The sequence below is a fragment of the Sapajus apella genome, unplaced genomic scaffold, assembly GCF_009761245.1.
Source record: "Sapajus apella isolate SASKATOON/1434 unplaced genomic scaffold, GSC_monkey_1.0 scaffold164, whole genome shotgun sequence".
Lineage (NCBI taxonomy): Eukaryota > Metazoa > Chordata > Mammalia > Primates > Cebidae > Sapajus > Sapajus apella.
In genome coordinates, this window is record NW_022437104.1 from 1,586,096 (window position 1) to 1,601,228 (window position 15,133).

The window sequence follows — 15,133 nt, forward strand, 5'->3', positions numbered from 1 at the left end:
ATCTTGGCTCACTGCAACCTTCACCTCCTGGGTTCAAGAGATTCTCCTGCTTCAGCCTCCTGAGTAGCTGGGATTACAGATGCCCACCACCATGCCTGGCTAATTTTTGTATTTTTAGTAGAGACGGGGTTTCACCATGTTGGCCAGGCTGGTCTTGAACTCGTGGCCTCGAGTGATCTGCCCGCCTCAGCCTCCCAAAGTGCTGTGTTTATATAGGTATGAGCCACCACACCCGGCCTAGTTTTTGTTTTTTTGAGATGGAGCCTTGCTCTGTTGCCCAGGCTGGAGTGCAGTGGTGCGATCTCGGCTCAATGCCACCTCCGCCTCCTGGTCTCAAGTGATTCTCCTGCTTCAACCTCATGAGTAGTTGGAATTACTACTATTAGTAGGTGTGTACCAGCAATGCCCAGCTAATTTTTTTGTATTTTTAGTAGAGACGGGGTTTCACCATGTTGGCCAGGCTGGTCTCCAACTCTTGACCTCAAGGGATCCCTTGTTTCGGCCTCCCAAAGTCCTGGGATTACAGGCATGAGCTACTGTGCTGGGCCACTGTTGTTCATTTTTGAGTGGCTATTTTAAGAGGGGAATGTTTTTTTTTGTTTGTTTTTTGTTTTGAGACGGAGTTTCACTCATGTTACCCAGGCTGGAGTGCAATGGCGCGATCTCGGCTCACCACAACCTCCGCCTCCTGGGTTCAGGCAATTCTCCTGCCTCAGCCTCCTGAGTAGCTGGGATTACAGGCACGCACCACCATGCCCAGCTAATTTTTTGTATTTTTAGTAGAGACGGGGTTTCACCATGTTGACCAGGATGGTCTTGATCTCTTGACCTCGTGATCCACCCGCCTCGGCCTCCCAAAGTGCTGGGATTACAGGCCGGGAATGTTTTATCACTTAAGAAGTTCACAACTCGGCCGGGTGCGGTGGCTCACGCCTGTAATCCAAGCACTTTGGAGGCCAAGGTGGGCGGATCACCTGAGGTCGGGAGTTCAAGACCAGCCTGACCAACATGGTGAAGCCCCGTCTTTAAAAATATAAATAAATAAACAAATTTTACAACTATCGGTGTTGGTGGCACAAGTATATAATCCATGGAACTTGCCTGCCTGCCTGCCTGTCTGCCTGCTGGTCAGTTAGTTGCCAAACACTGATAAAGATGTCATAATAGGGCAATGGGAGGGGCAAAGGAATTGTGGCTTTGTGCAGGAGCGCAATTGTAATAACAGGCTGTGGAATGTTAGCTGGACAGGGAGGGAAGAAGGATGGCTGACAAATAAGGAATCGAGTAGAAGGTTCAAGTCTCTAGGAGGTTGGACAAATGAGCTTGAAGATAGGAGAGAGGGGTGTCTGAGACTGCTGTCAAAAGTCCAAGCAGTTACAGGTGGTTCCCCTACAGGTGTAACCATAGGAATGGGTGGGTAAGTGGCTGTGATTGAGTGGAGATCCCTGGAAGTGAAGATGTCAGGGAAGTGGGAAACCTAGACTGTTGGAAGGGTTGTCCAGTGATCTCCAAAGTCACCCAGGTTGTTGGTGGCAGGAGTTGGGTCAAAGAAAAGCAGTGAGCCAGGTGCTTCAATAGATGAGGAAAAGTAAGTCATAGATGACAGACATACATAGCATTTGTATGGGGCCTCAAAAAGAGCAGGGCTTTTATTCTATTCCCTTCCACCCATTTTCGAGATGGAGTCTCACTCTGTCACCCAGGCTGGAGTGCAGTGGCGCTCATTGCAGCCTCAACCTCCTGGGCCCAAGCTATCCTCCTGCCTCAGCCTTCTGAGTAGCTGGGACTATAGGCATTTGCCACTATGCCCCACTAGGTTTTTTTTTTTCTCCAGTAGAGATGAGGGTTTTTCTATGTTGTCCAGGCTGATCTTGAACTACTGAGCTCAAGTAATCCTCCTACCTTGGCTTCCTAAAGTGCTGGGATTACAGGCATGAGTCACTCTGCCTTTTTTTTTTTAATCCTTTTTAACGAGAGGCAAAAATAGTCTTAGCTTGGCAGTGGTGAGTCTGGAGGACTATGTTCTCTACCTACTGACCCCAGGATAAACATGTGCCAGAGAAAACAACTGCCACCTTTTGAGAGGCCTGCAAGTGAAGCATTGCCCTTGGGAGAGCCAAGTCTCAAGGCAGGAGCTTAGGGAAGTGATCCCAGGGAGAGGTTGTTAGGGCAGTGCTGATCACCAGGTTGGGAGTTTCAGATGATGATGTGGGAAGTTCGATGCTAGGGCAGAGGAAGGATGAGGGAGATGAAGTCAGTGGGTGTACAGGGACATCTGTGGGTGAGAGTATGGGAGACGAGGGATTAATGAATACAGAGATTTGCTTTTGAGTACTCATGTGAGAATTAGTGATTTTAGGGGCCTAGATGATGTTGGCGGATGCAGACATTGAGGCTCAGAAAGGTTTTAAAAAATTCTTCAAGGTCGGCTGGGCGCGATGGCTCACGCCTGTAATCCCAGCACTTTGGGAGGCCGAGGCGGGTGGATCACGAGGTCAAGAGATCAAGACGATCACGGTCAACATGGTGAAACCCCGTCTCTACTAAAAATACAAAAATTAGCCAGGCATGGTGGCTCACGCTTGTAGTCCCAGCTACTCAGGAGGCTGAGGCAGGAGAATTGCTTGAACCCAGGAGGCGGAGGTTGCGGTGAGCCGAGATCGTGCCATTGCACTCCAGCCTGGGTAACAAGAGCGAAACTCCGTCTCAAAAAAAAAAAAAAAAAAAAAAAAAAAATTCTTCAAGGTCATATAGCTAGGTCGTTGTTGAGCTAGAGTAAGAATGTCTGCTGGTTATAAAATGGTAACTATTTTCTCTCTAGAGTTGTTGAAAAACCTATGAGCAGAGGCTCCGGAGTGCTGGGAGGGATGACTGACTGCACCCTCTTCTCCTTTTCCCCTCCTCCGCTCTCTTCCCCCCTCTGAAGTACATGCTTTTTCTTTCCAAGTGATGTATTTTCTTTCACTGTGTGTTTGTATCCATTGCAGGCACTCAGTTTCCAGGGAAGTTAGGCAGATGGAAATTGTTGAGTAAAATGCCCAGACCTGGTTCATTCCAAACCTCACATTTTTTTTTTTTTTTTTTTTTTGGTTGCAACATGAGTACTTTAGAAGAAAGGGAGACGCGGGGTCTGTTTTGTGTTTATTTAAACTGTGTTTATTTAAATTTGACTCATTCACATTTGTATGAGACGTTTATGTCTGGTCAGATTTCTACCATCTTATTTTATATTTGTTATTTATTTTGTTTCCTCTGATTCCCTGATTTATTTATGTTTTGCTAACCTGATGGAGTTTTTAAACAATCCTCCATCAGTAAAGTTATGTTAGTAATTGCATTCATATTTATATCAAACATAATTAATTCTGTATTTCTCTATCACTTTACCAAAGTTAAATAATGACCATTTTGTAACCTACCCGAAACCTTTAGCATGCTTTCATGCTTTTGCTTTTCCAACCCCCATTACTTGATTCCTGGATTATGTTGAAATAATTTGGTATTTCAGTTCTGAGCTATTTCCTTATGATACGTTTCTTGGATTTTATGAATCCTTTTTTTGTTGTTTATTTGAGACAGGGTCTCACTCTGTCGCCCAGGCTGGAGTGCAACACTGTGATCACGGCTCACTGCAACCTCCACCTCCTGGGTTCAAGTGACCTTCCTGCCTCAGCCTCCTGAGTAGCTGGGACAACAGGCATGAGCCATCACACCTGGCTTTTTTTTTTTTCTTTTGAGACGGAGTCTTGCTCTGTCTCCCAGGCTGGAGTGCAGTGGTGTGATCTTGGCTCACCGCAACCTCCACCTCCCAGGTTCAAGCAATTCTTCTGCCTCAGCCTCCCGAGTAGCTGAGATTATAGGTGCGTGCCAACACGCCCGGCTGATTTTTATATTTTTAGTAGAGATGGGGTTTCACCGTGTTGGCCAGGCTGGCCTTGAACTGCCAGCCTCAAGTGATCCATCTGCCTCAGCCTCCCAAAGTGTTGGGATTACAGGTGTGAGCCACTGCGCCTGGTCCCCGGCTGATTTTCCCATTTTCTCGTAGACACAGGGTTTCACCATGCTGCCCAGACTGGTCTTAAACTACTGAGCTTAAACTATCCATCTGCCTCGGCCTCCCAAAGTGCTGGGATTATAGGCATGAGCTGCCACTACTGGCCCTTAGAATCCTTTCTTAATATATCTTCCAGCTCTTGGCCACATGACATCTTTCATTTTTAGATTCAGTTATTGTTATTTTTTTGCTGCCGTATGCAGCTCTTGAGGCTGCCCTGCATGCTAGGAAACACCACTCGTACTGCAGTGCCAGCCTTCCAGGTGAGCCACCCTTCCTAGGGCAGGGTTGCCTAGAGGTGCTTTTGTGTAAAAGATTTTTTTTTTTTTTGAGATGGAGTCTTGCTCTGCTGCCAGGCTGGAGTGCAGTGGCGCCATCTCGGCTCACTGCAACCTCCACCTCCCGGGTTCAAGCGATTCTCCTGCCTCAGCCTTCCGAGTAGCTGGGACTACAGGCTTGTGCCACCATGCCCAGCTAGTTTTTTTTTTTTGTATTTTTGGTAGAGATGGGGTTTCACCATGTTGCCAAGTTGGTCTCGATCTCTTGACTTTGTTATCTCCCTTCCTTGGCCTCCCAAAATGCTGGTATTACAGGCATGAGCCACTGCACCACCTGGCCTCTTTTTTTTTTTTTTAGATGGAGTCTTACTGTGTCACCCAGACTGGAGTGCAGTGACGCCATCTCGGCTCACTGCAGCCTCTACCCCCCAGGTTCAAGTGATTTTCCTGCCTCAGCCTCCTGAGTAGCTGGGATTACAGTCATGCACCACCACAGCTGGCGAATTTTTGTATTTTTAATAGAGATGGGGTTTCGCCATGTTGGCCAGGCTGGACTCGAACTTATGACCTCAAGTGATCCACCCGCCTCAGCCTCCCAAAGTGCTGGGATTACAGCTGTGAGCCATCGCTCCTGGCCTCAGTGACAAGTTTTAATAGATTTCCTGCCCACCACTATTTGTTTTCTTTAGCTTGGGATCTTTGTTCTGATTTAATTTTTATTTTGCCAGTAGTTTTATCCGAAAGGAAACACAGGGCCGGGTGTGGTGGCTCATGCCTGTAATCCCAACACTTTGGGAGGCTGAGGCAAGCCAGTGACTTGAGGTCAGGAGTTTGAGACCAGTCTGGCCAACATAGTGAAACCCTGTCTCTACTAAAAATACAAAAATTAGCTGGGCATGGTGTTGTGCATTTGTAATCCCACCTACTCCGGAGGCTGAGGCAGGAGATTTCCTTGAACTCAGGAGGCGGCGGTTGTAGTGAGCTGAGATTGTACCACTGCATTCCAGCCTGGGTAACAGAGCGAGACTCTGTCTCAAAAAAAAAAGGAAATACAGGTGGCAATCTTTGCTTACCTGAAAATGTCTTTTTCTTTTTCTTTCTTTTTTATTTATTTTTTAAATTTATTTATTTATTTATTTTTGAGACAGAGTCTCACTCTGTTGCCAGGCACCAGACTGGAGTACAGTGGCGTGATCTCAGCTCACTGCAACCTCCGACTCCTGGGTTCAAGCAATTCTCCTGCCTCAGTCTCCCAAGTAGCTAGGACTACAGGCTCACGCCACCACACCCAGCTAATTTTTTTTGTATTTTTAGTAGAGACGGGGTTTCACCGTGTTGGCCAGGATGGTCTCGATCTCTTGACCTTGTGATCCTCCTGCCTCGGCCTCCAAAAGTGCTGGGATTACAGGCTTGAGCCACTGTGCCTGGCCAAAAATGTCTTTTTCTTACCTTCATATAGTAAGAGTGATCTATGGGTTAGAATTTTATCTTTTTATCTTTGCAGTTTAGAAATTTCATCAGGATATGTCTAGGGTGTTCTTTTGGTTGTTAATCTTTTGTTTTGTTTTGTTTTGTTTTGGTTTTTGAGACAGGGTCTCTGTTGTCCAGGCTGGAGTACAGTGGCGCCATCATAGCTCACTATAACTTTGAACTCCTGGGATCAACCAGTCCTCCTGCCTCAGCTTCCTGAGAAGCTAGGACTACAGGTGTGTACCACCACACCTGGTTAATTAAAAAATTTTTTTTGGAGAGACGAGGTCTCACTATGTTGCCTGGATTAGTCTCAAACTCCTGGCGTCAAGCAATCCTCCCACCTGAGCCTCCCAAAATGCTGGGATGACAGGGTGAGCCACAGCTCCTGGCCTTGGTTGTTAATCTTGCTGCTCCCTGTGTCTTTCCAATCTGAAACCTCAAGCTTATGTTCAACTTAAGGAACTTTCATCTGTTATTTCAGAAAATTATTGCTTCTCCGTTTGTACCATTCTCTTTTAGAAACTCCTGTTGTTTAGATTTTAGCTGTCTTGGCTGTATTCTCCAGTTTTTATTTCGTATTTTTGCTTATCATTTCCATTTCTTTGAATTTTTGCTCTAAGTAAGCTCCCTCCTTTGATCTTCTAGCTTATTAATTTGGTTGTTAGTGATGCCTTTTTTTGTTTTTCAGTACTTCTATTGAATTTTTTTAAGAGACAAAGTTTCACTATGTTGCCTAGGCCGTTCTCAAACTCCTAGGGTCAAGTGATCCTCTTGCCTCAGTCTTCTAGCTAGCTACAGGCAGGTGCCACTGTGCCCAGCTTAAGTTTTGACTGTTAGAGCAGTCTGTGTTTATGTCTTTCTTTAACAGATGGGATCTGGCTTTGTTGCCCAGGCTGGATTAGAACTCCTGGGCTCAAGGGATCCTCCCTCCTACCTTAACCTTCCATGTAGCTGGGACTACAGGCATGCGGCACTGCACCTGGCTTTTGAATTTTTATTCAATATCAAGTTTAGGGAAATCTTTTTTTCTTACACAGTTCCTTTAAAGTATCTTCTTGATTCTCCTTAAGAATTTGCAGGCCAGGCGTGGTGGCTCACGCCTGTAATTCCAGCACTTTGGGGGCTGAGGTGGGCGGATCACCTGAGGTCTGGAGTTTGAGACCAGCCTGACCAACATGGAGAAACCCCCGTCTACTAAAAATACAAAAAATAAGCTGGGCGTGGTGGTGCATGCCTGTAACCCCAGCTACTTGGGAGCTGAGTCAGGAGAATTGCTTGAACCGAGGAGGTGGAGGCTGCAGTGAGCTAAGATTCTGCCATTGCACTCTAGCCTGGGCAACAAGAGTGAAACTCTGTCTCAAAAAAAAAAAAAAAAAATAGAATTTGTAGTAGCCCAAGACCAGCCTGGCCAACATGGTGAAACCCTGTCTCTACTAAAAATAGAAAAATTAGCTGGGTGTGGTGACAGGCACCTGTAATCCCAGCTACTCAGGAGAGTCGCTTGAACCCGGGAGGCAGAGGTTGCAGTGAGCCCAGATCACACCACTGCACTCCAGCCTGGGCAATAGAGCAAGACTCGGTCTTGGAAAAAAAAGAATTTGCAGTAGAATTTAAGTTCTGTTTCCTACATTAACTCTGCATTGGGAGCCAGCTGATGTGACTGTGGAGCCTGTTCTCTTGTGGTAATCTTGAGCTACTCATATAATATATTTGTTTGTATTTATCCTGATCTTCTAGAACCTCTCTCTCTAGGAATTCCTTGAGCTCTGTGAAGGTGGTAAGAATTAAAAGGAGCCATTCTTTTCAATAGGTCAACTGTGAAAGGGATGAGAGATGGGACTTCTTATTGAAGAAGGGGAGGGGCCTCATAAGTTCCTGGACTTTGCTAAGTCATGATTGGAGAAGTGGCAGACCTCTCCTTTTGGTATCTGAGGGAGGCAGTAGCATTTTGGCTGAGTAGGTCAAGTCCCTTTGGAGGCAATGGTCTGAGCAGGGTCAGCAGGAAGGGATAGTTCTTTCCCCACATACTGATGGCATCTGCCCAGGCTTAGTGGGCTGGGACTCCTCAGATTACCTTCTCATGCTGCCAGCTCCCTCACCTCAGCTGGCATTGAAATTCTTGAGTTGCCCTCAGCAGGAAGTCCTGGGGGAGGGAGGCGTCACAAGCACACATTCAGGTTACTCTCTTTATAGAATTCGTCTCAGAATTGTTTGAGTTTGCAATGAAATAATGTTGCACACAATATATCCAGTACTTCCTCTGATATTATTGCTGCCATCTGCGTCTCTGTCTTGTGCTGGATCTAGATAGACATGGTATCTGAGGCTTCCTCGCTAGGTTCCCAGTGTGGCCTGGCCTTGATTAAGGTGTCAACAAATATTGTGTAGGTGGATGATGGCTCTTTCTTTCTTTTTTTCTTTTGTAGAAAATAAAAAGCCAGGTGAAGGCTCCAAGGGCCACAAGAAGGTAAGTTGGCCCTACCCTCAGGTAAGGTATGCCTTTTGGGTTTTTTTTTGTTGTTGTTTTAATTTTTTTTTTTTTTTTTTATAAAGACAGGGTTTCACCATGTTGGTCAGGCTGGTCTTGAACTCCCGACCTCAGGTGATCTGCCCGCCTTGGCCTCCAAAGTGCTTGGATTACAGGCGTGAGCCACCACGCCTGGCCACCATTTGTTGAGGATGAGATCAGGAACAGGTTGCTTGTCCTGGGAGAGGCCCACTAAACCCAGTAGGTACTGGGTGACTCTGGACAGAGTGCCGCATTTGTGTCAGCGGATCTGACTTTCCTTCCCTCTGGCTGGCCGCAGCATAGAATCAGCAGCATTTTTCCCAAGCCATATGCTGCTTTGTGCTTGATTTACCTTGGTAGGGATTATTATTATCCCCGTTTTAGTTGAGGAAATTGTTAGTGAGAAAGTAACGCAACTGGGATTTGAGACTGATTCTCAAGTCCCTGTTTCTAATGGAGAAGAGGGAGGCAAGAATATCATCTCTGGCCCCAGCTCCTGGGTCTCCTGGTCCTGCTGGGAAAGGTGTGGGTAACTAAGGCTTGGAAAAAAGCAATGAGAAGAAGGTATAAGCCAGAGAAGGCTTGGGTTCTCACAGTTTAGGGTGGGGGAAACTCAAACTTTAACCAGCCCTCTAGCATCACCTGGAGGATGAGTGGAAACATCGATTGCTGGGCCCCACCTCAGAGTTTCTGATTCAGTAGGTCTGGCATGGCATCTGGTGATTTGTATTTCTAGCGAGTTCCCAGGTGCTGCTGCTACTGCTGGTCTGAGGACCGCACTTTGAGAGCTACTTATCTAGAAAGGTTTTGCCTGGGCCTTGGGAAACCTTCCCAGCTGCTCTTCCCCTCCGAGAGGTCTCCCGTCAGTCCCTGCCTGGCTGCAGTAAACAGGCGCTCTAAGCAGCCAGATGGGCAGATCTTTGGGTATGGAGCCCTTTTTGCCTGCCTCTCTCCTTTCTTTGTCCCCACAACTATACTTCTCTGAGAAGCTTTAACTCCTGCTGCTCACCTTGCGAGTGAGATGATGAGAGGATTGAGAGATGGAAAGAGCATTTATGAGGGGATGTTGAATTCCTTCTAGGGCTTCTTGTGGCCTTTTTGAGGTGATTTCCATGGGTTAATTACCTCTGGGTTTTTTTTCTCTTATGTGGTGGTCAGCCTGCAAAGCAAAATGGGAAGAAAGCAGCCTCCAAAGTACCCTCTGCACCTCATTTGGTTCACTGCAATGGTCATGCCAATCGAGAGGCTGAATTGAAGAAGAAGAGGGTAAGCTTTTAGTCTTGGTGGGGAGAGAGAGGTCCTGCCTTGAATGCCAGGTCCGCAGAAGTGTTGAATGGGCGGGCAAAGGCAAGAGTTGTTAGGGTTGTTGAGGCTACTGGTCGAAGCTAGGAGAGAGGGAGGTTACCGTGATCCTGGATTTATGTCTCCGTTTGCTCACCACCCAGTCCATTGCTGTCTGGCTTATGCTTCCACTGCTCCGCTGACACTACCCCTGCTGGCCTCATCAGCGCCTTCCCTGACATCACATTCATGGGTGGTGTTCTTTCCTCATCTTACCGAATGCTCAGCATTTGAGGCCACGCTTTCCCTGAAGCACCTGGACTTTCTTGTCATCTCCTGGAAGACATCTCCTGGATGTCTTCCTCTTTGACTAGCCATTGGCAGTCTCTTTTGCTACTTTTTCCTCTTCCTTATCCTTTTTATTTATTTATTTTTTGAGATGGAGTTTCACTCTTGTTACCCAGGCTGGAGTGCAATGGCACAATCTCGGCTCACTGCAACCTCCGCCTCCTGGGTTCAAGCAATTCTCCTGCCTCAGCCTCCCGAGTAGCTGGGATTACAGGCATGTGCCACCACGCCCAGCTAATTTTTATATTTTTAGTAGAGATGGGGTTTCACAGTGTTGACCAGGATGGTCTCGATCTCTTGACCTTGTGATCCACCCGCCTCATCCTCCCAAAGTGCTGGGATTATAGGCATGAGCCACCGCACCCGGCCCTTTTAATTTTTTTTTTTTTGAGATGGAGTTCACTCTTGTTGCCCCGGCTGGAGTGCAATGGTGTGATCTCAGCTCACCACAACCTCCACCTCCTGGGTTTGAGCAATTCTACCGCCTCAGCCTCCTGAGTAGCTGGGATTATAGGCGCTCACCACCATGCCTGGCTAATTTTGTATGTATATATTTTTTGAGATGGAGTCTTGCTCTGTTGCCCAGGCTGGAGTGCAATGGTGCTATCTCAGCTCACTGCAACCTCTGCCTTCTGGATTCAAGCGATTCGCCTGCCTCAGCTTCCCGAGTAGCTGGGATTATAGGCATCTGCCACCACGCCCAGCTAATTTTTGTATTTTTAGTAGAGATGGGGGTTTCATCATGTTGGTCAGGCTGGTCTCGAACTCCTGACCTCAGGTGATCTGCCCACCTTGGCCTCTCAAAGTGCTGAGATTTCAGGTTTGAGCTACTGTGCCTGGCTTTCTTCCTTATCTTTAAATGATGGAGCATCACCCGGGCATGGTGGCTGACGCCTGTAATCCCAGCACTTTGGGATGCTGAGTCAGGTGGATCACTTGAGGTTGGGAGTTCAAGACCAGCCTGACCAACATGGAGAAACCTCATCTCTACTAAAAATAGAAAATTAGCCAGGTGTGGTGGCTCAGGCCTGTAATCCCAGCTGCTTAGGAGGCTGTGGCAGGAGAATGACTTGAACCTGGGAGGCGGAGGTTGCGGTGAACAGAGATTGCACCACTGCACTCCAGCCTGGGCAACAAGAGCAAAAACTCAATCTAAAAAAAAAAAAAAAAAAAAAAGATGGAGCATCCCAGGACCTTGGCCTCTTTCCATCTCTCTGGTATTAAGTGGTTCTGCCTGCCTAGGATACCTTCTCTCTCTGCTTTATATACCCTCTTTTAATTTTTCTCTGCCACTCTTTTCTTCCCTTCATGTCTTTTGCTTCATCTCAAACTGTCATCTCCTGCTATCATATCTTCCCTCTCCCTGGACCCTGCTCCTCCCACCTCTGCCGTGGCGTGCCATTTCCTCTGTCACCCATCCCTCCCTTAGGCTGCAGACCCAGTCGGCTTCAGTCCCAGTGTGTGTTCCCTTGTTAGGTTAAGGAGATGAGGGAATTGCAGCAAGCTGCCCGGGAGCAAGAAAGACAAAAACGCAGGACCATGGAGAGCTACTGTCAGGATGTCCTGAGACGCCAGGAGGAGTTTGAGCATAAGGTAAGAGTGCAGCTGTGGCTCCTGGGTAGGCTTGCTCAAAAGCATCTTTTGCCTTTTTTCTGTGAAAGGGAAGAAGTAAAGGTGTGAAGTTGTTGGAGGGGAAGAAGGGAATCAGTGCAGAGAGGATGGAAAACCTTGGGGATGGATGAAGGGAGGGAGGGAGGGAGGGATAGAGATAAAGGGCCGTATTGCACCTTACCTGTGACTGGACACCCCTGGAGAGCTCCTGTCTCCCAAGGCTGAGCCTAAAGACTGGGGCTGGTGGTAGGGCTGGGGGCTGGGGGCTGGGAGAGGTAGGTGTGTCCAGAGGATGGGGTCGGGGGAGAGGGAGTGAGAATATGAGGACGGGATTGAGAGACAGGGAGGAGCATATGTGAGGGGATGTCGTCTTCCCTCTAGGGCTTCTTGCTGCTTTTTGGCAGATGTTCTTGCCTCACACACAGAGCACGCGCTTGCCAGCTGCTACTCCCCTTCCTGACGTGCGTGTGTGTCTTGCCTCCCCCATCCTATGTCCCTCATAGATTGTTTTTTTTTCACACCTCCCTCTTCCCTCCCTCCCTTTCACACCCCTGTGCACACTCAGGTCTCCTGCTGGTGCTCGAGCACACACATACACATAGGCGCACACAAGAGCCATGGGGGTCTGTTCATTTTTCCTCCAGCTCCCAGTTTTATTGGTTGGTCAAAGCTACTTTTTGGTGGGCTGAGACTCACATGGATTTTTTTTAACCTCCTGTAGTTTCCAAAGCCCTGCTTCTCTTATCTCTCTCTCTCTCCCCCTCTGCCTCTGGACTGTTCTCTTTTTTCTCCTTTAGGAGGAAGTTTTGCAGGAATTAAATATGTTTCCTCAGCTGGATGACGAGGCCACGAGGAAGGCTTATTACAAGGAATTCCGTAAGGTACAGGGCTCCATTTCTTCACAGTTTCGGGGAGGGCTCTAGTCCAGCCCCATTTCCTCTCCATTTCTGGTTTTTCCTGACAGAGATGGAGACTTTCTGTTTCATGGGCCTGCGTCACTGCTACCCTATTCTTTCCCTGCCCTCATCCCCTGGTCCTCTGCCCTGTAGGTGGTGGAATACTCTGATGTGATTCTGGAGGTCCTAGATGCCAGAGACCCATTAGGCTGCCGCTGCTTCCAAATGGAGGAGGCTGTCTTGCGAGCCCAAGGCAACAAGAAGCTGGTCCTGGTCTTGAACAAGATTGGTGGGTGTTAGACAGGAGTGGGTGTGACAGGGAAGGGGCCAGACCATCTTGAAAGTTTAGTTTGGACCGGACCCTGAACCCAGCAATTCAATAGTACTCATAATAGTCATGCTATTATGAGAAAGTAGAAATTTTAGTTCCAGTTTTCAAAGCCTGTATCACAGAGTATGGTATAAGTTAGATGTGGAGTCCAAACCTGTCTGCCTTTCAGTCCCCTGTTCTTGCCATTTTGAGCCTTCTCTGTGACTGGACAACCCTGGAAAGTTCCTCTCGCTCAAGCTGGAACCCAAAGACTGGGGCAGAGGAGCACATGGGCTTAGGAGTCACTCAGGTCTGGGGCTCGGCTCCCCACCTGTCCTGATTCTTTTCTCTGAAATACTGGATAAGTCATGCCACCTCCAAGAGCTATTTCTCTAGCTGTAAAATGGGCCACGACTATCCCAACTTCACAGATTTGTTGTGAGAATTAATGATTCAATGGTTGGTACATGGTCATTACTTCACACATGATAGCCATTCTTTTTTTTTTTTTTTAAAAGATGGGGTTTCACCATATTGGTCAGGCTGGTCTCAAACTCCTGACCTCAGGTCATCCGCCCACCTCAGCCTCCCAGCCTCCCAAAGTGCTGGGATTACAGGCGTGAGCCACTGCACCCGGCAGATAGCCATTCTTGTTACGGTGATCTTTGACATTCGGCCTAACCTAGAATGATCCAGAGAGGGGATGGGAAACAGCATTTGGGAGGCCTCTGATGCTCCAGGCGCTGTTTTGGAAAGAGTACATTTGGGACCAGACAGCTAGTTTGTCCATTTGCCCTGAGGGAACACAGGCCCCCTCAGGGTGGGCTAAGACATCTCATAGACCAGACTGTGCTTTCTAACTCCATCCTGGGGACTGTGTAGGACTGACAGGGCCAGTGTAGAGACCTGTTGATGGTAGGTAGGCCTGGCTTTGGGTGTGGGTGGAGGTGTCTTTGGAGGGAACCATGGACGTGTTGTTCTGCTTACCAGCCCCATCTGTTCCTATATTTGCCCCAGACCTGGTCCCCAAGGAGGTTGTGGAGAAATGGCTGGATTACCTTCGGAATGAGTTGCCAACCGTGGCTTTCAAGGCCAGTACCCAGCATCAGGTCAAAAACCTGGTAAGCCTTGGACTAGCGTCAATTAGCCTCTTTCAGGGGAGCTTGGGGCCAGAGTTGGGGGTTCGTGACTTGGTCTGGGACCTCCAGCCCTTTAGTAATTGAACTGGGCCTTCAACCTTGAGACTTTTGCTCCACCGAGTGACTTTTTTTCTCTTTTTTTGAGATGGAGTTTTGCTCGTTGCCTAGGCTGGAGTGAAGTGGTGTAATCTCGGCTCACTGCAATCTCCACCTCCGGGGTTCAAATGATTTCTCCTGCCTCAGCCTCCGGAGTAGCTGGGATTACAGGCACATGCCACCACACCCGGCTAATTTTTGTATTTTTAGTAGAGACGGGGTTTTGCCATATTGACCAGGCTGGTCTCGGACTCCTGACCTCAGGTTATCTGCCCGCCTCGGCCTCTCAAGTGCTGGGATTACAGGTGTGAGCCACCACACGTGGCCAGTGACTTCTTAATATTAGCTTAACTTCACTTCTTCCTTTATTATCACTCTTCAGTAAGCACTTTTTTTCAATTGTAAGGATAGTACATAACGTCTATAGGGAATTTGTAAAATACAGTTAACTACCTGCTAACTTTATTTATTTATTTTTTTGAGACAGGAGTCTCACTCTGTTGCCCAGGCTGGAGTGCAATGGCATGTTCTTGGCTCACTGCAACCACTGCCCGCCAGGTTCAAGCAATTCTCCTGCCTCAGCCTCCTGTGTAGCTGGGACTGTAGGCACGGGCACCACCACGCCCAGCTAATTTTTGTATTTTTAGTATGGAGACGGGATGGGGTTTCGCCATGTTGGCCAGGTTGGTCTTGAACTCCTGACCTCAGGTGATCCACCCGCCTTGGCCTCCCAAAGTGCTGGGATTACAGGTGTGAGCCACTGCTCCCAGCCTAACTTTATTTTTTATTTTTTGAGACAGTCTTACTCTGTCACCCAGGCTGGAGTACAGTGGCACCATCTCAGCTCACTGCAATAGCTGCCTCCTGGGTTCAAGCGATTCTTGTGCCTCAGCCTCCAGAGTAGCTGGGATTGTGGCTAAGTTTTGTATTTGTTTTTTAGTAGAGATGGGGCTTCATCATGTTGGCCAGGCTGTCTCGAACTCCTGACCCCCAATGATCCACCAGCCTTGGCCTCCCAAAGTGCTAGGATTACAGGTGTGAGCCACTGTGCCCAACCAACTACTTGTTAACTTTAAAAAATACATAGACCTTCATTCATTTTTCTCTTTGAAACAAATCACAGTTCTTCATAATTACA

General features: G+C 47.8%; 1 protein-coding gene across 5 annotated transcripts in view; it reads left to right on the top strand.

Moving 5' to 3' along the window:
• GNL3L (G protein nucleolar 3 like) overlaps positions 1 to 15,133 on the top strand; it is a 34,013-nt gene that overhangs the window by 3,202 nt on the left and 15,678 nt on the right. For 3 of the 5 annotated variants that reach the window (XM_032267025.1, XM_032267024.1, XM_032267023.1), the window contains 6 exons: positions 8,232 to 8,272; positions 9,473 to 9,580; positions 11,420 to 11,536; positions 12,352 to 12,435; positions 12,604 to 12,739; positions 13,778 to 13,881. In XM_032267025.1, the coding sequence (XP_032122916.1) occupies positions 8,232 to 8,272; positions 9,473 to 9,580; positions 11,420 to 11,536; positions 12,352 to 12,435; positions 12,604 to 12,739; positions 13,778 to 13,881 (590 nt within the window). Of the gene's footprint in view, positions 1 to 2,987; positions 3,025 to 7,615; positions 8,273 to 9,472; positions 9,581 to 11,419; positions 11,537 to 12,351; positions 12,436 to 12,603; positions 12,740 to 13,777; positions 13,882 to 15,133 lie in introns of all 5 variants that reach the window. The other 2 variants (XR_004265123.1, XM_032267022.1) reach the window with 1 other exon arrangement.